Genomic DNA, 24534 nt, shown 5'->3' with positions numbered 1-24534 from the left:
AATTTGCATTTGGCTACATTGATCAGCACAGTCTGAATCAACATAAAGCTTCATATCTGAACATTTCACAAGTTCAAAGAGCTATGTTCTCTTTCACTTTTACCATGTGCCATTGTGGAAGATTAGATCAAAATAAAGGGCAGTTGAGTAGTTAATTCAATAAATACTAGTGACTTTCACAGATGCAGGGTAAAGACATTCTCATACTTCAAGCTTTTAATAAGAATCATCCAAGTGATTCAGAATGCAGATTTCCTCAACCACAAATTCCAGACATTTTTACCCTGTACCCTGTAAGTCTATGTGAGAGCCCAGAAGTCAGCCTTTTATTAACAATTCCATGAGATTCTGATGTGGAGAGTCCTAACACTTTACCTTGAAAAACTCAGAAAATTAGTTAAAGTCTGGACAAGGTGGTGTATGACTATAATCCCAGTAATGTAGGAGACTGAGGCAGGAGAATCACAAAGTCAGCTTTGGCAATTTAGTAAGACCCCAGAGCAACTTAGTGAGACCCTGTCTACAGGTGAAAAATGAAAAGGGCTGGGGATGTGGCTCAGATATCATGTGTCTCTGGGTTTAATCCCTCAGTACCAATAATAATAATAATAATAATAATTAGATAAAGTCTAAATCGTGAAGTTCTTAGTCACTGGATTATGCCACTTCTTAACCAAAACTCTCTCTCATCCTTTACCATTCCCCAGTGCTTACACTTAATAATCAACTAGATTATCTATAAAATTTGCTCTTATCAGCCATAGACAAGACTGTAACAAATGTAGAGTATACCCCACCCCAACCACCTTATCTCCAATAATTTTCTCATGCACAAGAAATAAGACACTCCACCCTAAGATGCTCAAGATCATATTGATTAAATTGCATTAAAAGACAGCAATAAAAATGGAGAAACTATCTTATGTCTAAATGTCTTTTAAATGTATTTTTGAAACTGCAATGATGACAAAATAGAGTAAGGAAATGGTAGAGAATAATCAAACATGAGTGTTATAAAAAACTATTCCATTATCAGTAAAGCAAACCTCAATTAAATTAAAGCTTCCATTTAGGAAGCCGCTGAGCTCACATGCCAGTGCTGCTGAGCAGGGTGACTCCCCTTCCCCATCTCAGCATCCTCTGAACTTTCCAGATTTATCACTAAAATTTCCACATCATACAAAGCCCTTCAGTCACACACAAATCAGGAATGGTTGGTCACCTTTGCTCAGGCTTCAATATTTGGGTACTAATTTTTTAAAGCTGAAAATTTTCTTCAACAATCGAAAGAAAATGATCAATAAGATTTTATTTAGAAATCACTCATGCAAAATTGCTTTAGACTAAAAAAGGATCCAGATCCCCAAGATATCAGTATTATTTTTACTTAATGAATTATTTATAAGGTGTCTAAGAGGAAAAAAAAAGTCACAATTAAGAAACAATAGGTATTTTAACAAATCTAAAAAATACAATGGAAGTCATTGGGGAGGGCTTATTTTCAGACATGCAATCTATGTGGATTCATATGTCACTGACTTTTACCTGATCAGGTAAAAAGTCTTCTAAAACACCAGCAGTCTGCAAATGAAGAGGGAGACCAGACAGGGAAACAAGACACCTCTGATTTAGGTACTGGCAACATGCTGACCAACTCATAGGCTAATGATTTGGAAACTGCAATTAATAAAGATGAGCAAAATTACCAATGAACAGGACTGTGTTACCTCATCTACCATACCATCAGTTTTCTGATCACTGTCTTCTGATGGATCACTAAGGAGTAGTGATTAATTAAAACTAATAGTACTAAGTACTATAGAATCATTAAGAGAGGAAAATTACAGGAACATCTTAATTGTTCACAAGTTCAGATACTGTTCTGATATATTCCTTTAGAAAAAAAGTTATTTTTCTCTAGAAAGGAGAAGAGTTAATGACTTATTAGTGCTGTTTTATTTATTAGTCTGTTTTTTAAATTTTTATTTATTTGGTGTCTTGGCTTCTTCTAAATAACTAATGGAACTTCAGGAAGAAAGACACTAGAACCCTTCTCCCTATTTCTGCTTAATCACAGAAACAACTTTAAATCCAGGGGCCTTCTTCATTATTTTCAACAGTCACGTAGTTGCCTGAGCCAGACAATTTCATGCAGGACTCAATTACCTCTGATGGGGCCTGCTGCAGTGGCCTAATGACTGGCGGTCTCACGGCTCAGTCCCACTCAAGCCATCCTCTGCCTGCTGCCAGAGGGCTCTTTCCATCATGCAATTACCACCGCGGCATTCTCTGGTTTAAAGTCCTTCCTGGGCTTTACTGTCTGCAGAATTAGGCTCAAACTATCATCGAGGGACAATTCTAGGCTCATTTCCAGACAGTAGTCCTACACTTCTACCTCTTAGCATACCAAATTATTTGTGATGTCCCTAACAAAATGAATTCTAAGTGCTTGCCCTGGCTGTCTCTTGCCAGAAGGCTCAGCTTCCTAGGGAGCGACTGCTTCACCTTCAGTTTCAGTTCATGCCATGTCCTCCAGAGGGCCTTCTCAGATCTCCTCAAGAACCCAGCCAGGGGGCCACTCTTCTAGGCCCCAACTGTACTTTGATTGCGTTTATTTGAACAGATTGTGCTAATATTGAATTTACTCAACTTGTCTCTCCCTCTGGACTGTGGACTTCCTCCTTAAGCAACCTTGTACTATCTTGAATATGATATAATATGGGTAATTTCAAGAGAATTTATTGACCGATTTTCTATAGAAATAATTCATGACTCAGAAAGCAAGTTGTTAAAGTGAGAACAGTTCTATTAAAATCAAATAAAAACAAAACAAATCAGACATGTTTGCTGGAATCTACCACTTTCTTGAATCTATGGCATGAAAGTAGCCATAAAACAAAGTTCTTAACCATAATTAGGAGATTAAAGTTTATTTCAAGATGTAACAATACACATATGAAATCAATATGACAAAATAATTCATATATACACAAAGAATATTTTTATAAAAGGATTAAGACTATTAGGGATATGATTTTGCATAATTGTGACCTAATTTACAAGACTTTTCTGCATAAAAAGAGTTGCAATTTGCAAATGACCCATATTAACTGCCAATAGGCAGGTCAACAATTTCAACCTCAATAATCAAAAGTAACAATATCATGGCAAAATAAAACAGTTTTATTTATTTTGGCAAGAATTTGGCAAGACACATTCATGTACAACTCTAAATTGGTCCTAACTGTCTGAATAGTAACCCTGAAATACGCACTAAAAACTAGCAGACTGGCCAGAGGATATGCTAAGTAATAGAGCACTTGTTTAGCATGCACAAGGCCCGAGGTTAGATCCCCAGCATTGCAAAATAAGTAAATCAAATCAAATAAAGAAAAAAAAAACTAAAACATTTATATACCCTTTTACCCAGGAACTCCATTTCTATGAATTTATTCAAAATAGTATAGTTTATGGTAAATAAATTTAAACTATGGATCCAAAAATGCCTTGAAGATCCCAAACTAGGGGACAGGTACTAAAAAATTCATAGAGATATGTAATTAGCATATAAAAAGTCATCAAAGCTAATGATGTATAATTATGATTCAACATGAAAGGTAGTAACAATTGATTATACAATAAATCAAGTTATAAAATAGCACATGTAGCATAATAACAGCATATCTAAACACAGACAACTGGAAGGGTAATCATCAATGTTGCCAGTGCAGTAATTGAAATTAAGTTTTTACATTTTTAAGTTTTTACTTTTTACCTATTTGTATTTTTTATTTCTTCCAAAATGAGTATTTAATAGACTTTGCATAGTAAGTTTTTTGTTTTCATGTGTTAGTAAAGAAAAACCATTGACTGAAGTATGCAGGAAAGATTCAACACATAGATGCTCTTGTACTATGGGAGAGAAGACAAAAATGCCATCATAGGCAGTAAAAAATGGCATGATCACATATACAGGAGGCAAAAACAAGTGCCAGTATATAAGCATTACAGGAAGAATGGCAGCCTCGTTTTCTTTGATATAGCAGTCATTAGGGATGATTGAGCACAAATACGTCATGAAAGTAGAGTTGTAAGCAAATTTACTGGGCAATAGTATGCAATCTGCTTGTAAGCACAGATCCTACAAGTACTAAATCCATGTTTGAGCAACTGAGAAATACCCTCTTGCGGCTTAAAGAGGAGCTGAGAGAAAACACAAAAAGGAGGAGCAGACAGTTGCCCCACCCCCTTGGACAGCTGAACCTGCTGGGAATTCTACCTGGAATGAACTCCTCTGAGTTATTTGTTTTGCCCAAGATACTGACTTGACTCAACTGTCACTTTCTTGTCACCAACTTCCCTAGCCTCCCTACACTCCCAGTTCCTCTCGTCTTGCTTTATTTTTTCATGACACATTATTACTTTCTAACAGTCTAGGAAATGCACTTCAGTTTACTGTCTGTTTTCCCACATAAGAATATCATTGCCCTCAAGAGCAGAAATTTTGTTTTGCTAATTAATGATTTTCTAGCGCCTAGAATGGTGTTTATGCTATAATAGGTGCTCAACAGATATTTGTCAAATGATGGATATAAAAAGAAAAGGTATTAGTAGTGATAAAATAGCTATGATTAATAAAGACAAATCTTTCAAAAGGGATGGAATTTGAATATTAGATTATTAGTGGGCCTTTGAAAAAGGGGATTCAGAATTAAAATGGTGACAAAGTGGAAAAAATAGCCTGGAATGAATAAAAAACATGAGATCATAGTTGGAAGTAGGTTTCATGATTGGAGATAAAGGAATGGTGGACTTGTGAGTACTTTGTGAATTCACCAAAAAAGTCAGGCTCTAAACTAGAAAAGAAAGCAGGTAAAGGCAGCCAGCTATGAAGACTATGTAGGCTAGAGGATGAGCAAGGGACAATGATGCAGGATATAAGGAACAAATGGAAGGAGGTGAGGGAGGGCAGAAAGAAAAAGAGAGTGAAGGAGAATCGTTTGTCTCTAAATCCCAGGAAAAACCTCCAACATATAAACAGAACAAATAATGAGATTTATTTACCCCATGAGAGAAAACCGAAAGACAAAGCAATCAGTGGGATTCAAGCCCATAGGTTGTGGGAGACAAGCTACCTGTAAAAACCATGGTTTGGGGTAAAGAATACTTCTATAGTTTTCAGAAAAGAGAAAGAGGACATAACCATGAGAAGAGGATAAAGAGAGTAAGGAATGTACAGAAATTAAAGTGTCACATCGTTTTTAATAGAATAGGTGGAGAGATGATGTGCCAAGGAAGGATGGGACAGCTGGGACTGGGGGCATGGAGGGAGAGAAAAGGTCTAAAATAGATCCCATGAGGAGCGAGCCTGAGAGTACAGAAAAGACAATTAAAAAGACTGCCAAATAGCAGCAGAAACCAGATTGAAGTTTGAAAGCATCCAGTTCTAATGAGCCAAATCTGCAATGCTTTGCCTCCAGCAGTGCTCTCTCTCCTGGGAGAAGAAGCACAGAGAGTAAGAGTTAAAGGTAACCAACATTTCAGAATTTGCTGGAGAGGAAAAGGTGCAAAGGTTGTTCATGAATAAGAGGCAAATCTTGGGCATTAAAGTCCAGTTCATTTGAAGTCAGGAGAGCAAAAATCCTTGACTCTGATCACTGAAGAGTATTTGCAAAGAAATAAGGAAAAGTTAATAATTCTGGGCAGGAAGCTGAAACTTCCATGGAAATTAGAAAGCTTCTAATTTCTCACCTGCCTCCCCACCACTCCTGCTGAGACCACAGGAATGGGAAGAAGCAGTAAGTAAATGAGATTAGAAGATTCTTAGCAGAGAATGGCCTTGGAGAGAGCAGTTAGAAAGGGGTTTTGGGGAGCAGAGGGAAGAATCGATTAAAAGGAAAGTAGTAACTGAAATGGTATGCATTTCTAAGACATTAGGGTTACTGATTTTTAAATAAACTACGTGCAACCCACCAGAAACAATACTGGTTTTTTTTTTGTTATATATGCTTTGAAATTATTTAATTATTACTATGCTATTTGATGAAGTCCCTGATGGTGGAAATAAAATTATCTCCAGTGCAGAGGTGGCCCCTCCACCTCTCTAGCTTCTCACCTCACTCTCCACACTGTTCACTCTGCTCCAACCACCTCCGCCTTCTTTTGGTTCCAGGAATAAAACAAGCTTATTCCCAACTGGGGGCACTTTCACCAGCTGTTCCACAGTGCCTGCCGCACTCTGCCCCCAACCAGTCCAGGTGGTCCTTCTGGAGAGCTGGACTCAGCTTAAACACCACCAACACCACCTCCTCAGAGAGGCCTTTTCTGATCATCAACCTAAAGTAGCCTGCACACATTCTTCATCCCACCACCCTGTCTTGCTTTGTTCTTTATTCCTGGAACATTATTACCTGGTAGTATCTTGCTTATTTATTTGTGTTTTGTGGTCTGCCTCTTCCAATTAGGACACTAACCCCAGAAAGAAAGGGATTCTGTTGTCTCATTCACTACTATATCTCAAATATATCCAAGCACACAGCATACATTCAATAAACACCTATCTGGTGAATGAACATATGCTTGAATTCTTGCTACTTCAGTGGTAAATAGGATGGAAAGCTCTATCGAGTAAAAGTTTATTTGCAAGGCTCCACACCAAAGAACTTCAGAGGTAAAAGATGGGATACTTGCTCTCTTAAAACAAACCCTCCAAATCCTCTCTTATTCTAAACAATAAATATGGTGAAGATGTAGATTTTATTTTTAATGAAGGGATGAAGAGGAAATATCTTTAAAGATGAATCTGAATAAATGTCAATAAAACTTTAAATGCTCAAATGGGTATCAAATGTCAGTGTTATTTTTATCAGGTTCAAGGAAGGCTGGAAACAGACAGGTTTTACAGAGTTTGAACAGTGTGGAATTTAATTAGTTAGGGCAGATACACAAACAAAATGTCAGATACATTTTCCAACAAATAAATTCTATAAATTATGAGCAATGTTTTTCTGTTTGTCTTGCTATATTAGATCTAGAAAACAGGCTTAATTAAGAGGTTAAAAGGAAACAGACTTCAATCTCTTCTCCATGAAAGGCAATATCTAAATAAGAAATTCAGTCTCTCGCCAAGTTTTCACATTTTCTGTGGATAGTATTCTCTGCCAGTTCATTAAAAAAAAAAAAAAAAAAAAAAAAGCAAGAGGGGAAGATGTTAAAATGAAATCTATAATCCTAATGAATAATTAATATTACAAAATTACTCATGACCTTATATAGGACATTATTTACTAATTGTGAAATATAGGTAAAATTTTTAAATAGAAATGCTTCAACATTCTCTTAAAATGCCCATCAAAATCAAAAAAATTATTAAGAAAACCCCAAACTTATTCAAATAGAAATGTTCCACAAAATACCTGACCTGAATTTTTCAAACACATCAAGGTCAAGAAACACAAAAAAAGGGTGAGAAATATTTCATCTTTAGGCTGTGATTTTGAATGCAAATGATTTCGCTCTTCATAAATACATACAATATTTAAGGCTAAATGGATAGATAAATGAATAATTAGGATAGATCTAATATAGGACCACAAAGCTACCAATTGAAACAAAATATTTACTCATGTCAGTGATTTACATAAGAGTTCAAAAATATAAGAACCAAATGCTATAGGAATATATAAAAATGCCAATGTATTGCTTATGCTCTAATAATTCATTATTACTTTGATAAGTGAGATGTATAAAATGTACAGTAAATGTAAGGATTTCTTGGACTGAACCTTTATAAATTGATTTCACTGCTCACTAATATATGACATTAGAAAAGTATGATGACATCATTTTAATTTTAACTTGAGGAACAGGATGGGGGACTCAAATCACAAAATAGTAGACAGAAATCAAATTACAACTATGGTTTGATGAGGTAAGTCTTTTTTTATGACTAAAATCATAATTTTTAAACTGAAGCATTTATCACAAAAAAATTGTTAAGGAGCAGCTTTAAGGTCGTTGACATACTATCCTCTCTAAAGAGAAAGAAAAGAAGTTTATAGAGACTGACTATCTTGCTTAAATTTCTATACACATTATATGACAGAAGTGAAAAAATTACAAAGGCTTCCTTGCACCTTAGACAAAAGTAATGTATAATCAAAGATCTTACACATTGGTATGAAGACTGAATTGATGTTCCTGCCAATGTTAAGTTCAATGTTGTTATAGTTTACATGTAATAGCATTTTAGGATTAAGATGACATTGGAAGAAAGAAGTTAATAGGTAAAATATTTCTTGCTTTTCTAAATTACCTGAAGAAAAACAGACCTGAGTGTACATGTGCACACATACACACACACATGCACACACACACACATATACACACAGAGATTACATTGTTGGTTTCAAGTATTCAGCAGGTTCCAAACCAACTGGGCAATGCTTAGGGTCCAAATAATCTACTTCTATGTATTGTTTCTTTCCCTTGCCAACCTAACTCTCCTCAGAGACTAACAAATTTTAAGTATTTGGGGCCTTCCAATGGTATTTGCCTCTTAAGGAATAACATATAGCAAACAGCTATGCTGAAGCAGAAAAAGAAGAAAATCTCTCTTTTTTAAACAAAACTAGTCAAGGTTCAGCTGAGGAAATCTATTGACCCACTTTGAAATTAAAATGCTGCTTTCATGCATACACACACACACAAAGACAGAGGGAATTTTCCACTGAGTTTGCACATAATAGATATTGAAGCTCTATCAATGACACCCCAATCACCAACCCCAAGGGGAGAATATGCACATTGGGTTCAGGCTATAACTAATTACCTTGAATTTTTTTTAATCTTAAATCTTTAATGAAAAATCATGATTATAGGAAATCCAAGTTTATAATTAAAACAGAAAAACATAATCATTTCTAAGGCAGCATCTCTGTTTCCTTTTTTTTTTTCAGTGAGCTTTCCTATGTTAATATCAGCCATGTAATCATCAAAACAATAAAGCTGAATTTGCAAAGTCGTTTCAACTCAGTGTTACAAAGATAAACAAGTCATTACTTTTGTTATTATGAAATCAAGTAATTTAGACCAATTTATGACAGGTATTGTGCATATAATATAATGCAATTATGTAAAAGAAACTTGATGGCATATCTATGTTTTTACTCACCAGTTGTTTCCACAATGCCTTCTAGGATGACGACAATCTCGAACTGTTCACTTTGCATGCTTCGCTGGGATAGGTCATAAAAGGGGCTTTTGGCATCGATCACGTGGCAAATTGTGAGGGGGGACACAAGAAAAAGTTGATCTGCCCCTGTACTAAAACCTACATCCAGTTCAAGTTGGTCAAGGGGAAGGAACTCACCCTCAGGTGTCTGTCGAGACTAGACAAGCACACAGAAAAAGAGAAGAAATCACCACTTGTACTGAAATTTTCAAGGCAGCCCAACAGTAATTTACATCATTGCCAACATTCTGCACTATCAATCATCTGCAACAAAATCCAAACAAATCATTATGCAGCTATGTTCTAGCAAATGGGCCGAAATCCCACATAGTTCATGTGGAACATACATGCATTATTTATAATATACAACTTGCTATAATTACCATTCCCTAACTCGTGAGCTTTGGAGAAATGCCTGGTCCAACAATGGCTGTTAGCACAAACTGTGTGAGTATACACGTGCTACAGCTTGACACAAATCACTGTGTGACAACTCACTGCATGCCAGAATTTTCTTTCCTCATAAAGCAAATAGGCAATTGTTATGTAGTTACTTAGAGCTGAAAAAGGTTGACCATCACATAAAAAGATATTTATCAAATTATTAAAAAGCACAATGTAAGAATTTATTTTTCTAGGACTTTGGAAAAGTAACAAATGAATATAAACTGAAGTAGAAGTGTAAAGGTATCATATTAAATTAGGTACACCAAAGCTCACGCAATGAAAATAAAAGGCTAATGCTGTTAGCTAATGGCTTTCAAAATCCTAATAATAAACTGTATTATAATTGTTTACTTTCATATGTATGAATTTTAAAGCATAATGAAAAACTGTGTTAAATTGAACTTAATTAAAATACAATCTTAATCTGTAGTTGATCAACATAGTTCTGCAAACTTCCCACATGCTGACTAAATGAAAATTAAACATGACTTCAAAATCAGTAATCCATGAAAGTAATCCTATCATCTTTGTTTTCATTTTTATTTTGTTTTCCATACCGGTTATGTATAGCAATCACATATAAGCAAACATTTAAGTTTAACTTTTAAATGATGGTGTTGAAATAAGAGCTGGGTAGTCAGAAGTTGTACTGAAAAAAGAAAGGAGGGAGAAGCCCACGCTGCTGGACAAGTGGGACTTGAAAGAATTTAGTATTTTTTTAACAATCTCTTTCAAAAGCTAATTTAATAAACAAAACTGAAACTGTAAGACTAGTCTTTCCATTAAAATGATGCCGTAAAGACAAAATTCTTACTCTTCAGGGTTCAAAGAAATACACTGGCTTTATAGATTGAGTAAATGAGTTTGAAAATGGTAACTGGTTTAGTAACATGTCCTTTGACAAACAGAAAGAAGAGTTTTAAATCGGTGATAGTTTATTAGGAAGCAATTGCTACAAAAAGCAATTGTTAATTCAATTAACAGAATTAGTCAATTAGGAAGGCTACTTTATGGTTACTCGGGAATATTATTTATGTAGAAGAAAATCCAATGAAAACATTGAGACTACTTTTCTTCTAAAATATTTGGGTAGAGTTTTTAAAAAATAAAAGAAGAAGGGAGAAGGAAGACAAGGAAGAGAAACAGGAAGGAGAGAAAAAGGTGGAGAAGGAAAAGGAGGAAGAAAATGATTATTGATCAAAAGAGAAAAGCAAAAAAAAAAAACTGAAGGTGTAAAAACAAAAATAGTAGCTCTAGCAACCAATGTTGGAGAAAACTAGGCATTTTCAAGGCTGCATGAAAAATCTCTTTGGAGCTTTCTCAAGTCACCTACGTTTGCAAACCTATTTCCCAATTAGTAAAATATGGATGAGATCGTCTTTCCAATTGCACAGTTGCATAAGTATTGATTGCTATAACAGAATAAAAGCCAAATAAAAACAAAATCCTTGACATTGTTCTTTCATCTAGTTAGAAACAGGTGCTGTATAAACACAAGGTGGTATTCTGATATTTCTGATTAGTGACCAAAATTGGGTCATTTTACTGACTATTCTAAGCTATGCTTTTCCTGTACTATAGTGACAGTGTTTACAATGGTAATTCATTAAAAACTAATTTTTTCTTTTATTTAAAAATAATTTTCTCCAAAAAAGATTTTTTTCCTAATTATCTTATATGCATACCAATACAAATATTTGTGCCATTTTATGTATTTATTTATACCTATACCTCATTCTAAGGGCTTTAGAGTAAGTTACTGTTTTATTCAACATTCAACAAATCATTCAATAAATATGAAATGAAGTGGCCTAGAAACAGGCAGGCTATCATCAGGAGAATGTCAGTGGTAAGAAAAACTTCATTTTTAGCAAAACAGTGTATTCAGGAATATTATTTATGTAGAAGAAAACCCAATGAAACTATTTTTTTAGAATTAAATATGCATGGATCTGCTATATTCAAGCTCAACATACCTTCTGATTTTAAATACTTGTTCTATATGCTCCAAATGATTTCATGTCATCCCTCACTTCCTGTCAAGATTTGTATCTCATTCAGGTCTTCCCAATATGTGACAGAAAGAAAAAGTACTAATAACTACACATATATATATACTGGTCCCGAGGACTGAACCATACATTTATATATATAAATAAATATATAAATATATATATACACATACCGAGGACTGAACCCAGGGTCACTTAAACCATTGAGCCACATCCCTAGCCCTTTTTATATATTATTGGCCTCCCCAAGTTCCTCAGGACCTCACTAATTACTAACCTAATGCTGACTTTGAACTCATGATTCTCCTGCCTCAGCCTCCTGAGCTGCTGGGATTATAGGCATGTTTTCCATGCTCCCATATTTTTCACATAAGTAGTAGTCTCTCCACATACATCAAAAATTGTTTTCCTCTGTATTATATATAATCTAACCTTTCTTTAAATGACTGAGACTCACTCCACATATCCACAATCTTATGATCTAGGTGTTCTTCTTTTATATTAGACCATCAACAATTTTGAACCTAAATATGTTCATCTCCCTGGTTTCATTTGTATCTTTGACTCTAATAGATTATCAAGCCTATTACTAATTGGAATTAGAAAGAAGACTTTGGTTAAGGTCAAAAGCCAAGGGTGTGGTTTTGGTGTGGCAGCTGCTTGGAGAGCTGCCACTGTTGGTCTGAACTCTTGACTACAGCCAAGTTATACTGTCACTATTTTCAAATCTCTCAAATTGCCTAAGTGAAGTGAGAGGTATTTGTTTAAGGAACTTTGATATGCACATGTATATGAAAGGGAAAGGGAGAAAGGTAAAGGGTGAACTAAGTCAGTGCCTTTCTAATATCAATTTGCAATCTATAACTTGAATGTATAAGAGAACAGTAGCACTGATACTCCATTACTTTCATATTATCATATTTAGCAATCCACTGTTGTAATTTGGAGACATTTGATAAAAGCAGAATATTTTAGATAAAAAAATTTAATCTTTCTTCATTATACCATAAGACTCATGATACAGAAAGAAGCCTGCTATTAAAAGAGTCATTTGTTCTTGGGTATAATTATCTTCTTTAGTTCTATGAATTTCCTAACTGTAAAAGGAACACAGAACCATGATCATTTCTTAGATAAAAATGTATAAATGGATATGATATGGAACAACAATAATGCAAAGTGTTTTCAAAATAAAAACAATTGATAAAAATTCAGATAAATGTAAACTATTAACATTTCTAAAAATCGGTTCACAAAGGTTGACTTCTATTTTATGAAATAATCATTGGAATCACAAAAAGTATGGAATGAATAAGAAAATATGAGAAGAAAGACAAATAAATAGGACATTGATAATTCTTAAAAATTCAGAACATAATTTGAATAAACTATGAACTGAAAATGACTTCCTATAACTTTTATTTCCAATTTTCTGGAATCATAGAAAAGAAATAAAGATGGTTTCAACATTTTAAAACTTTGCTGGTTGACTGAATTATAACAAATTCTTGGCATTCTAAGAAAAACTGGGGTATATTAGGCTTAAAATTTGTTAAAATTTACTACTCCAATATATGAACATCATTGATTTTTGAAGTGAATTTGTATATTTAGGTTGTGGCAATAATTTCTAAGTTATTCTTCATAAAAAGAACATAAATCAATATTTAAATTATACACATTTCCATTACATGCAAATGGATCTACATAGAATTTAAGGATTGTGCTACTTTACAGTTATATGTATTAATTTCTAAGAAGCAATTAATGTCAAATGACTTTGAACTTCCTTGGAATACAAAAAGGACTGTAAGGTAATAAACCTCAATTCTCACTGCAGGTGAAAAATGAATGGAAAGTCATGTATGCCTGCAAGGGACCACCATGTCCTGCTACTTTTAGACAAATAGCTTTAATATGACAGAGGAAAAACTGCTGAAGGCTTACACAAACACATGCACACACACACACACACACACACACACACACACTGTCCTAGGGTACACATTTAGCACTGTTCTGGCAAAAGAAGACCCACACTTGGCCAACCTCCTTCTGGGGGATAGGTAGCTAAGTGACCACATTCACTTTCCAGAGCCACGCTTCACCAATACACTCCAGATCTTTGCTGCCTTTCTCCCATCTGAGCTGTTAAGTGTGTTCTTTACTATCTTGGAGTGAGGTTGGGGAATTGTGAATAAAGCATTTGTTCACTACCACCTGACTCTTCAGATTTACTCTTTATCATATTTCAAGGTTTGATCCATGCGCCACCACAAGTTTCCAATGGCACAGGACCTATAAGGCCAGTTGTCAAGAAAGGAAGGAAAGGATACTAAGATGGAGAAGGCAGGTCATTCTTGCCTATAACCTTCCCACCATTTTGTCTGGAATTTTATTTACCCTCTTTAAATACGAATGTATGTGTGTTCTTTAGTATGGTGAGTAGATGGTAAAGTCAAAAAGAGAAATACATGGAGTGAGGTCAGAATACTATCTGGAAGCAAACATTAGGAAACAACTCCAAAACACATTCCAGGATCAAGAAAAAAGTGTCTCCACGACTAAAAGTGGTTATGATAATGGCTCTGACAACCATATCAAAAGTTAAGTCAGGTAGAGAAAACTGTAGACCTAGAATTCTATCTAGATAGTCTACTATAAATAAACGATAAAATTGTATATTTATTTGGGCTCTGTAAGTTTGAAATTTCATGAACACTCAGGTGAAGGACTATGCCCAACATCAAGTCTAAAATAAGGGTTTTAAATGCTTAGCTAATTAACCCATAAGAGTGTTCATTTTCATGAAAAGAATGTACATATGGAACAAAACGTAATTTATCTTCTAATAGATTATGGGAGGCATTTATACCATTCAAATGAAAGAGCAGCTTTATAATTCCTTGAGGGCCCTTTGTAGAATTTATAATAGCCATGGGCAGAATTTGTAACCCTACTTGTACATTCCTGCACATTCCCCACCTACTTACCAAACACCCTCCAATCCATCAAAGACTTCTTCCTACTTCTCTTTATCATTTGTTCTTACCTACTGCTGTTTATTTGTGGGTCATTAAATCCTTATTTCTGTTCAGACTTTATTCTCTGAGTACCACCCTGTACATTTTAGGAACCATGTTAAAAAAAAATAAAAGAAGCAGAACAAAATATATTACTACTATTAGAAAAAGGAATAATAATTACAGATTTTAGAAAGAACCCAAGATCTATACTTATTAGAGAATTATTGTACTTATGTCAGAGAAAGCAAGCTAGGCTAAATAGTAGCTGTGCTATTTTTTAAAGACATAATGAATTTATAATGGTAAAAATTCTCCGAACAAAATGGAGACCTTGCCCCTGAGAAATCTGAAGTACTCAGTATCCCTTGAATATTTTTGCTAACAGCTTGGACCACATTAAGAAAAACAGCATATTATATATGTGTATTATACATGAGGATTTAATTTTTAAAGAATTAAAGAGAAAACAATTTCTCAAGATTAATAGTAAATTCAAGTTAAAAATCAAGATCAGTTGGTAAAAAAATCAGTCACCAGGGTCACATAGAGTCAAAAACATAATCACATTTAAGTTTAAGATATGGAGTGAAGACAAGTCAATAAATATAAGATAAAAATCCAAGAATCTTTTGGTTTATGAATAATTGTTGTAAAAAGATTAATACAATGTTAGGATAGGGCTGGGTAAGTAGCTCAGTGGTACAGCACTTGCTGAACACATGCAAGGTCCTGGGTTAGGTCTCCTGAACTTTAAAAAAAAAAAAAAAAGAGTTAAGATATATGAAGATGATCAAGTACTTCAAGGTTTTACAGGCAAAATTTTTTATTGCATCTGCACTTGATCACATTCATATGGGAAAAACAACACAGCATCCAATCATGAGTACCCATATAAATGGATACCAGAAAAATATGTATAAAAATAATGCATGTGATGTTAGAAGAGGAAAGGAATGCACTCAGTTACCTTTCAATAAATGAAATTTAAAATGTGTACAGCTGACCCCCTAAGAAAAATGACTATTGGCAATGAATGTAAATACGAAGAAATATGATTATGCTTCCATGAGAAAAACTTATCCTTGTCTATTTCAAAATACAGATGCAACCACAGTTGACTTTATGTTTACATTATATAAAAAAAGTTTTGGGTAAATACAAGCATATATGAGATATATGCAGATATATGACAGCCTTTGGATAATAAATTATCGAAAAGTGCATTAAAGATCACTTAATTCTTCCCATAACTAGTTGTATGTCTAAGGCAATTAATCTTTAGTGTTAAATGGATGAAAAGGAATATGTGAGATTTCCAAATCCTTTAAACCCAATACAAAATTTCAGGGTACAGAATTTGAGCTATAGAGACTTCAACTCCTTAATCTAGACATCTTTTTAAAAATTTTGTACATGAAAACATTGAATTAGCATAGCCACAATTCTAATTAATACATATTCTCTAGGTTAAAACAACTAAAAAAAATTGATAATTTAAGTTAAATATCAATATGGCCACCAGAAGATGAAAAGATTAAAAACATTTACTTTGAAACAGCTTTTCATAGCTCTACTCATACATAAATTATAGATTTTTAATAACTTCAACAACTATATCCTGTACTTTTTATTTAATCTACTTTATTTTGGAGTAGGAAAGGACTGACCTCTCCAGGAATAGAGTTGGACGATCTGTTACTGAAAGAAATTTTAGTATTTTCAAACTGGAAAGTCAAGAATAGAACTGAAATAAAATTTGCCTTGAAATAAGCTAAAAGCCTAATTAAAAATTAAGCAGAGAAGTTAGGAATAAAATTTCCATCAAAGTTAGGAAATTCAAAAGAATTATGCATGTAAAATTAGCAAGTATTAGAAAGTCATATCCATGCTTTAAGTGTCTTAAGAATCTAACAGTGCTTTATAAATATTAAGGAAAACACTACTATTTATGCCAATAAAGAAGCTTTTACTCAGCAAATAAGGAAAAAGTGACAAATCTGTGATGTTATATCATAGGAAGAATATATGTGTGCTTTAATTATTATCATTAAATATATTTGTTCTTTTTGCCTTAAAAATCATATAGTCTGTTTTAAAGACACAATAAACTTTACATCTAAAATGTTGTGGGATTTAAAACAGGAGAGTGAATATACCTAATAATATTTAGTAAGAAGAACGTATAAAAATGATAGCAAAATATTATAACTTAAGATTTGGTACAGGTTTTCTCTCATTACATAGCTGACTGTTTTAGGTCACTTCGATTTAGTCCCTAAGAGAAAATGAAAACAGTTTGTTAAAGCCAAATCTCTACTCCAATTTTGCTGAATGTTATCAGTTCCCCAATTTAAAATATGACTCTTTTTAATGAAGTCTAAGGAAATTAAAAGATCTAAAAAAATTCATTTTAATTACCATGGCTAATGGAAAAAACAACTTCAAACAAGCTATACTACTGGCTGGAATGAAGAACTGCCAGTGATCAACCTCTTTTCTTCATAAAACCTAGAGAATTTCACTATAATTTTGTTTAAATATAAATTTAATACCACATGTCAATCATTTTACTTCCAACACTGACACCTTACTAACAAATCAATAGTAAAGGATTTCATAGGAGTTATTATCCTATTATTTTAATTAGATGTTTCTTTTATCACCTTGTGTTAATATAGCACCTTGCTCCAAATTTGTCAACACTATACGTCTTTTATTTTTAATCAAGACTCTGCTTATGGTATGTGATACATGGCCTTATGCAGAAAAATCATTATCAGTGACCTACCACTGTAGAGACTGGGTACTTCGGACCCATTGTATTTGTGTGTGTGTGTGTGTGTGTGTATGCACATATGTGTGTGTGTGTTAACTGATATATAGACAAATTCTATCTTCCTTTGTTAGAATACAATTTGATGGCACTTAAATCATCTAAAATGTGTTGCCTTGAAAAGATATCTGTTTTAATAAATAAACATATATTTGAAAAACTATACAACAACAATAAATAACCTGTGAAGTCTACTGTTGAATTTCCACTGACAATAAGGTGAATTACTCTTCAATAAGAGTCTCAGAGTGATACATAAACATGGATTTCTTGACAGAGACTTTGGCACTCTTCTAAAAATTAAAGTGTTTCTATCTGCTCAGTAGGCCTAATCTAAAAAAAAAAAGAGAGAGAGATGTGTATCTTGTTCTAGGAATAGAAATGAGCACATACAATAATTACCACCAAAATAAATGTACCTACAACACAACTGCCTGACTTGATCCATCAACCCACTTAATTTAAACATTGGTCAGCAAAACAATATGCTAAGTTAAATTTTAAAAATTATATGCAGTTCATTAGGGTTAAATATAAAAATAAAATATAATCAAAATAGTTATTAATAGTTTTCTTAATGAAAATGTAAATCAGAGCCAGGCTGATAAGTTTACACTCAGAGGTACAAAATAAAGTTAATTTACTGTATATAGCATTATAAATACACATATGTGACGTGACAGGGCAAGATAACTGCTTTAATTCAAACACTTTGCTGAGCAACTTGGTCAAGCAAAATTAGGATAAGATCTTATTAGTAAATAATGAAAATGATACAAGAGCAAAACTTTCATAAAGCACATTGGATCAATTTAACCACAACATAAGTTGGGGCTATGCAAAGTAATAAATACTCATACAGTAAAAAATAAATAAATAAAATGTGAAAGACAAAAACCTCAACTTAAATAATTATCAGATTGTCATTTTATTAATATCGAGTTCCAAATCTGGCTATGGTGCTCTAATTACAAATAAATCATTTTCAATTTCTGAACTATTTACTTGAGGTCATCATTTTCAATTTATGAACATTAGAAAACTACTTGGGAAAGTCCCTCAAAAAATTATATGAATTGTGATTGACACCTAGAGAGAGAACTAGGTTATAATCCCTCTTCTCCTCACAGCAGCAGTATGATGAGTGACTAGGGAGGACTTTTCTTGTTTGTGGTGGTGCCCTCTAACGAGTACAAGAACCTTGCTTTAATAACCACTCTGTGTGCAATTTGTTTTAGCATTTACACTACTGATGGTAGGAAGCAATCTTCTTTAATGGATGCTGAAAAGCTTCAAGTGAAATCTATAATTGACAAAGGCTTCATAGAAACAGGCAATTAAGAATAAAATTAACAAGAGGCTCTACAGGAAAAGCACTCAGACTTTCACATAATACTTCTTTAGGAAAATATTTAATAAAAATAAAAAATTAAAAGAACCAGGTGTGATTTCTTCCACTTTTATTAACTGCTTCCTGGATCTGTGTGTGTGTGTGTCTAAAAGTTGAACAGGCAGAGTTAAACGTACTGGATCTGTAAGAATATGACGGCTAATATTACTGGGGGGGGGGAGAGGAGAAAGAAATAAAATAACAGACAAAAGTTGAGGCAAGTTCAGCATCTTATTTCTTCTAAATAAAACTGTTCAGTTTCGCTTAGTACCTCAAGTTTAATGGAGTTATATGATGATAACAAATCAAAAGCGCTCAGAATAGCAGAGCATCAGGGTAGGAACAGAAGAACGAGGTACTGATTTCCCTCAAGGTTCCAGGATCCCACATCACTCCTTAAGTGTTATTAGTAATACAAGCACGTCCGAAATAATGGATATAAATAAGAGCAGAAGAGTGAGTAGGGAAAGAAAAAAACCTTGACAACTGCGCTCTTCGCCCAATTCCCTCCTCTCTCCCGCCCCAACCCCAAGAAGTTTACCTGTGGTGATAGGTAAACCAGGGGAAGGTGTTTCTCAGGTGAACTAATCGCTCTACTAGTGGGATGGAGGTCGCCTGGTGGGGAAGGGGAGGGGAGTACTTACTTTGAGCAGCTTGCAGCGGATCTGCGCGGAGACCATGTGGCTGTTGCGCAGGTTGCCCACCCGGAACATGAGCGTGAGTTTTCCGTCCCTCATGGAGATCACCGCGTGTTCGCTAAACATGAGGGTCTCGGCGCGCTTCTTGGGTTGGGACATCTTGATGAACATGCATCCGATGAGGAAGGCGTCCACGATGGAGCCGAGGATGGACTGAAAGAGGAAGAGGATGATGCCCTCGGGGCACTTGTCGGTGATGTACCGGTAGCCATAGCCGATGGTGGCCTCGGTCTCGATGAAGAAGAGGAAGGCAGAGGGGAAGTTGTAGACATTGGCCACGCAAGGCGTGTAGTTGCCGACGTGGGCTTTGTTCAGGTCGCCCCGAGTGTAAGCGATCACCCACCACATGGACGCCATGAAGAGCCAGGCCACGGTGTAGGTGAGGATGAAAATGAAGAGGTTCCAGCGCCACTTGAGGTCCACCAGCGTGGTGAAGAGGTCCGAGAGGTAGCGGCTTGTTTCGCTGCCCAGGTTGCCGTGCTGTACATTGCACCGGCCGTTCTTGTCCACGAACCGTTGCCGCTTCTTCTTGGGTACAAGCTGCTGCTGCGGGCCCTGGCCCGGTCCGTGGGGCTGCAAGCCTGAGCCGCTGGACGAGGTGGTCACTACCTGGTAATCGTCCCCAAATTTCCTTCGGATTGCAGACATAATATGGAGGGGCGAGCCAGATTCAAATACGAAGCGAAGACGCAGGAGCCAAGCGCTGCAAACCAGCACCAATAAAAAGGTGGGGGTGGGGGAAGGGGCAAAAGCGGTCGTTCGTGGGGTGGGGGGCACACCCTGCAGGTAGCTGCAGTCTCTGCCCCCTGCAGAATCCTCTTTCTCCCCTGGGACGGAGGCTTTATTTCCAAGCTGAGTATTAAAACAAAAGTGTTCTCCCGCACTCAAGGCAGGAGGGATGCAAGGACCAGGAACCCAAGTGCAATTTTGCCTCCAAGCTTTTCCAGGATCCTCTTTTCTTCCCCCACCACCGGCATCCCGGGCCACCTCTTACCTTTCCACAGTCTGCCTGACTATCCTGCAGCACCTCCAAACTGACTGCTTAAAATTAATGAATTAACAGACAAGTCCCACCCCACCTGCCAACTCCCCAGGCTGCCGAAGCGGCTTTACCTGCTTGTACCAGACCCTCCCCCCTCCCCTGATCTCTTGCCCCCGGGACGGCTCTCGGCTGCCCCTGGCGCTCCCGCCTCCTATCTTTTAGCCAAAATCCCGCCCAAAGACATTTCTGCTGGGCAGTGGTGCAACGCCCCCTACCCACGCCCTCGGGGTTCAGAATCCCCTGCTCCGGACTCCAGAGACGTGTTCGCCTGGCTCGAGCGGGCGGGTGAGTTTCCACAAGCGCCACCAAGGCCCTCGGGTGGACCCTCGAAGGCCCCCTAGCCACCCACGCTCTCAGGCGAGTGCGGGAAGCTGGGGCACTCACCCAGCCAGAGAGAGCAGGAGTCCGCACTGCAAGAGGCAGCAGCAGCCTGGCCTCGCACCCTGTGCTCGAGGCTATTTTCCTCCTTCCTACTTTTCCTGGTGTACCATGAAGAGCTTCAATGCAGGTCCCTTAAGCTCCGCACTTCTCTGAAGGCACCACACTGTCCTTGCCAGAAGATCTTAGCGCGCTGACCCCAGGCTGGCTCAGGAACGGGACTCTGGGGTTCCTTGGCGCGGTGCCCTCCTTCCAGGCGACAGCGGTGCTGCTGGAGGAGGTTGGAGCCTTGGGCTGCAGGTCAGACTTTCAGGTTAAACATTAGCGCCACTTCAGCTTTTCCTCTGCCTCTCCGTTGAACCTTTGCCTTTTCCTTCCTAGGTACCCTACTCCCTGTCCGTGACTCGGTGGCCCAGGGTGCAGGATGAGAGGCGCAAGCAGGGGCGGCGGGAATGAGGTGTGTGTGCTGGTGCGTGTGATCAGCTGCAGAGCCGCGTTAGCCCCGCCTGTCCCTGCCTTCCCCCGCTGCTCCACCAGCCTGAATTGCACCTCCGCGCCTCAGTTGAGCCTGCAGTGTCTGGCAGCTCAGGAAAAGCGAGCCCCTCCAATGAGAAGCGGCTCTAAATCTGCTCCCAAAAGCCAGCCAACTCTCCTTCATCCCCCCCACCCCGCCCCTGCGCGCATCAGTCAGAAAGCCCCCAACAAGCAGCAAATGCTGCTCTCTGAAAGAAAAGTACAATATGTCTCTATAACTAGGGCTCTTATTTAAACGGATTCCGGGTTTGGGGATGCATCATAAACAGAGATCCCAACTGGCTGTGAGATAAGCATATTCAAAATTCAAAGTTGCAAAAAGCAGAGGGCCCTTTGGATGGGAGCAGAAAGTAGGGAAGATACTAATAGGGATGCGTCCAGTCTTTTCTGAAAATGGCTCAATTAGAAAGACTCCGAATACCTACAGTTAATGGGTGGCTGTAATTGAGGAAAGAAATCTGGATTTTAATGGCCCCAGCCTGGCAGTTAACTTAATGGAGGGGCAAAGTGCAGAAATAGCTAATATAGTGCCCATGAGTAAATGTCAGTATGTTTATCACATTTCATGTTTGTGTTTAAAATGTCATGGTATCTTATGGCATATTTCATTCAGTCCAGATACATAAAAGTGATGATTTGGAAAGTCATCAAATCATGTTGTTTGGAAAGCAAAGGGCTGCTTTCAGAGTCTTTTGCAAGAGAAAATAAACACATAATCTTTTTCATCAATAAATTCTCCTCTTCACCTCCCTAACCCTAGCTCTTAGTGCACACAAGTGTATGTCACCTCCTCAGCCATAAGTAGAGGATTCACATTGTCATTTGGCTAAAATATCTATCACCAGTTACAGACACTTCTCCTGCAGCCTCTCTGATAAGAGGTCAGTAACTCTCTGTTATTCTTTTAGGATTACATAAGAAGGGAAAGTGACACCGTGGGAAGTGAAAACTGCTCTGGTCCTGGAATCATAAGACCTGATTTGGATCCTGGCTGTGTCATGTACAAGCTGAATGACCTTGAGCAAGTAGCTGAACAACTTTGAGCTCCACTTTTCTCCTCTGAAAAAATGATAGTTTTACATTTCCCCAGTATTGGTAGAAAAAAATAAAAAAGAGAGAGACGAATATCATTTTATTATTTCTACTGTGAGCGATGTTATATACTTGACTGCTAAGTTTCAACAAAGCCAAGGAGAGATTATGAATGAGTTTTTGGAGTTGGCACCATGCTGTGAACTAACATTTATTCTCATCTAGTCTCTGACTACAACCCCACCCCTAACTCACTTTCCTTTTACAGGTTGTCTTCTTCCAATTTCTTCAACACATCAAGGCAAAATAACCCAACCCTGGGCATCTTGCACTGTCTGTTCCCTCTACCTGCATTGTTTTTGTCCTACCACTCCATGTTGTTGGTTGTTCAAGTCATTCAGCTCTAATCCCAAGTGCATCTTCCCAGGTACTACTTACCACATCAATGGTGTACATTTTCTTTCTGACACTTTTTCTAGTTGCTATTTTCATTTGTTTGATGTCTCTCTCCCCCATCATTACCAAGTATAGAATGCAGGCTCTGTGAGAGCAAGAACCCTGTCTTGTTTTCTGCTATGTCCCCAATACCTAGAATAGTACCGGTCACATATTAGATGCACAGTAGTTGTTGGATTAGTGACATGTGACAATATGTTACTAGAAACTCAACATGCATTACAACTTTCTCTCTAGTAAATCAGAATGAAACCAGGTTACTTATATGGCTTAACATAAAATAATGGGTACACCTAAAAGAAAAGTCTAATACTTTCTTTGCTCATTAGCTTCAGATTTGATATTCATTTAGATCCCAAGTTCTTTCATTTTGATCTAATACCTATCAGATGGTTCTGTCTCCCTCTTTAAAACAATACTACTAACCTTCTTTTAGGCCTACACTCAAGTTATTCTCCTGACTTCTCTTTCTTTTCTTCAAACTTTCCTAAATAATATTACTAAATATATTGCCTTAAAATAATAAATTAGCATTGAAACAAAACCAAAGAAATCTCGTTACTTCCTTTTTCAATATTTTAAATATTTCCTTAAAAAAAAACTGTTCCAAGAAAAATATTTGTCATTTTATAATAACTAAATTTATAAACAAATAATTTTATACTTTAAAAGACATGCTGTGGCCTGATCCTTTCATTTTACAAATGAGCAAATTGAGGTTCTGCCATCCCTTGTCCACAGAGTTAGAAAGGAGTGGAGGATTTCTGACCCACAGCTTGGACCTCCCTCCTCTATAGGCCAAGTTTCTCACTTATGACCTAGCCTAGTCTTCCAAATTATTTCCTACCTTCCCTTTAATGTGGGCTCTACTGTAGCCAAATTTAATGATTTCCAATTCTCAAAATTTGCCCCACATTCACTTCATTTGTTCACCTTATTTCTCATCCATTAGATGAGCACCCAAATCCCCAGTACTGAAAATAAAAAGAAATACATATATATATACGTATATATATATGTATATATATATATATATATACATATATATATATATGATCTTTTTCCAATCCCTGCCAAGTCCAAAGCACAGTGACTGGTATGCAAAAGAACGAAAGAATTTCTTCATATTTTACTTCAATTGCTACTTCTTCCATGAATATTTTCCTTATCCTCTCAGTAACAGCAATCTACCATTTCTCTAAACTCTCATTTTCTTAGATTTGTAATACAGCATTTTTCACATTCTAGTATATATTTCAGCCTAGAACTCACCAATATTGCTCCTGTGAAAGGGAAAGCACCCTGAGCACTCATCTGAAGATGTTTTGACACCATCATCTACTCTGGCAATCTATCCCAGTCTTGCATATGGTAAACATTTAATAGAGTTTTAAGGAAAATTAACATTTATTAAGAGCCTACTTAAAGTGCCAGGCAACATGCTTGGAACTTTA

General features: G+C 36.4%; 1 protein-coding gene and 1 long non-coding RNA gene across 4 annotated transcripts in view; one reads left to right on the top strand and one right to left on the bottom strand.

Annotated features, from left to right (window-relative positions):
• The window catches only part of KCNJ3 (potassium inwardly rectifying channel subfamily J member 3), a 142227-nt gene extending 121023 nt beyond the window's left edge, over positions 1 to 21204 (bottom strand). Inside the window, exons 1-3 of one of the 2 annotated variants that reach the window (XM_079134479.1) lie at positions 21065 to 21204; positions 19585 to 20341; positions 9173 to 9389 (exon numbers count right to left, since the gene is read on the bottom strand). In XM_079134479.1, the coding sequence (XP_078990605.1) occupies positions 9173 to 9389; positions 19585 to 20286 (919 nt within the window). In that variant the 5' untranslated portion in view covers positions 20287 to 20341; positions 21065 to 21204. Of the gene's footprint in view, positions 1 to 9172; positions 9390 to 19584; positions 20722 to 21064 lie in introns of those variants that run through there. The other variant, XM_079134480.1, reaches the window with a different exon arrangement.
• A 15-nt stretch (positions 21205 to 21219) lies between these two features.
• LOC306657943 lies at positions 21220 to 22717 on the top strand. Of its 2 annotated transcripts, XR_013762925.1 has the most exons (3): positions 21220 to 21358; positions 21440 to 21515; positions 22501 to 22717. It is a non-coding gene; the product is annotated as an uncharacterized lncRNA (long non-coding RNA). The 2 variants fall into 2 exon arrangements; XR_013762926.1 differs by lacking the exon at positions 21220 to 21358 and having other exon boundaries at positions 21384 to 21515.
• Positions 22718 to 24534: the final 1817 nt, after the last annotated feature.

This window comes from Sciurus vulgaris, assembly GCF_902686455.1.
Source record: "Sciurus vulgaris genome assembly, chromosome: 3".
In the NCBI taxonomy this organism is placed as follows: domain Eukaryota; kingdom Metazoa; phylum Chordata; class Mammalia; order Rodentia; family Sciuridae; genus Sciurus; species Sciurus vulgaris.
This window is presented reverse-complemented; position numbering and strand designations above follow the sequence as displayed.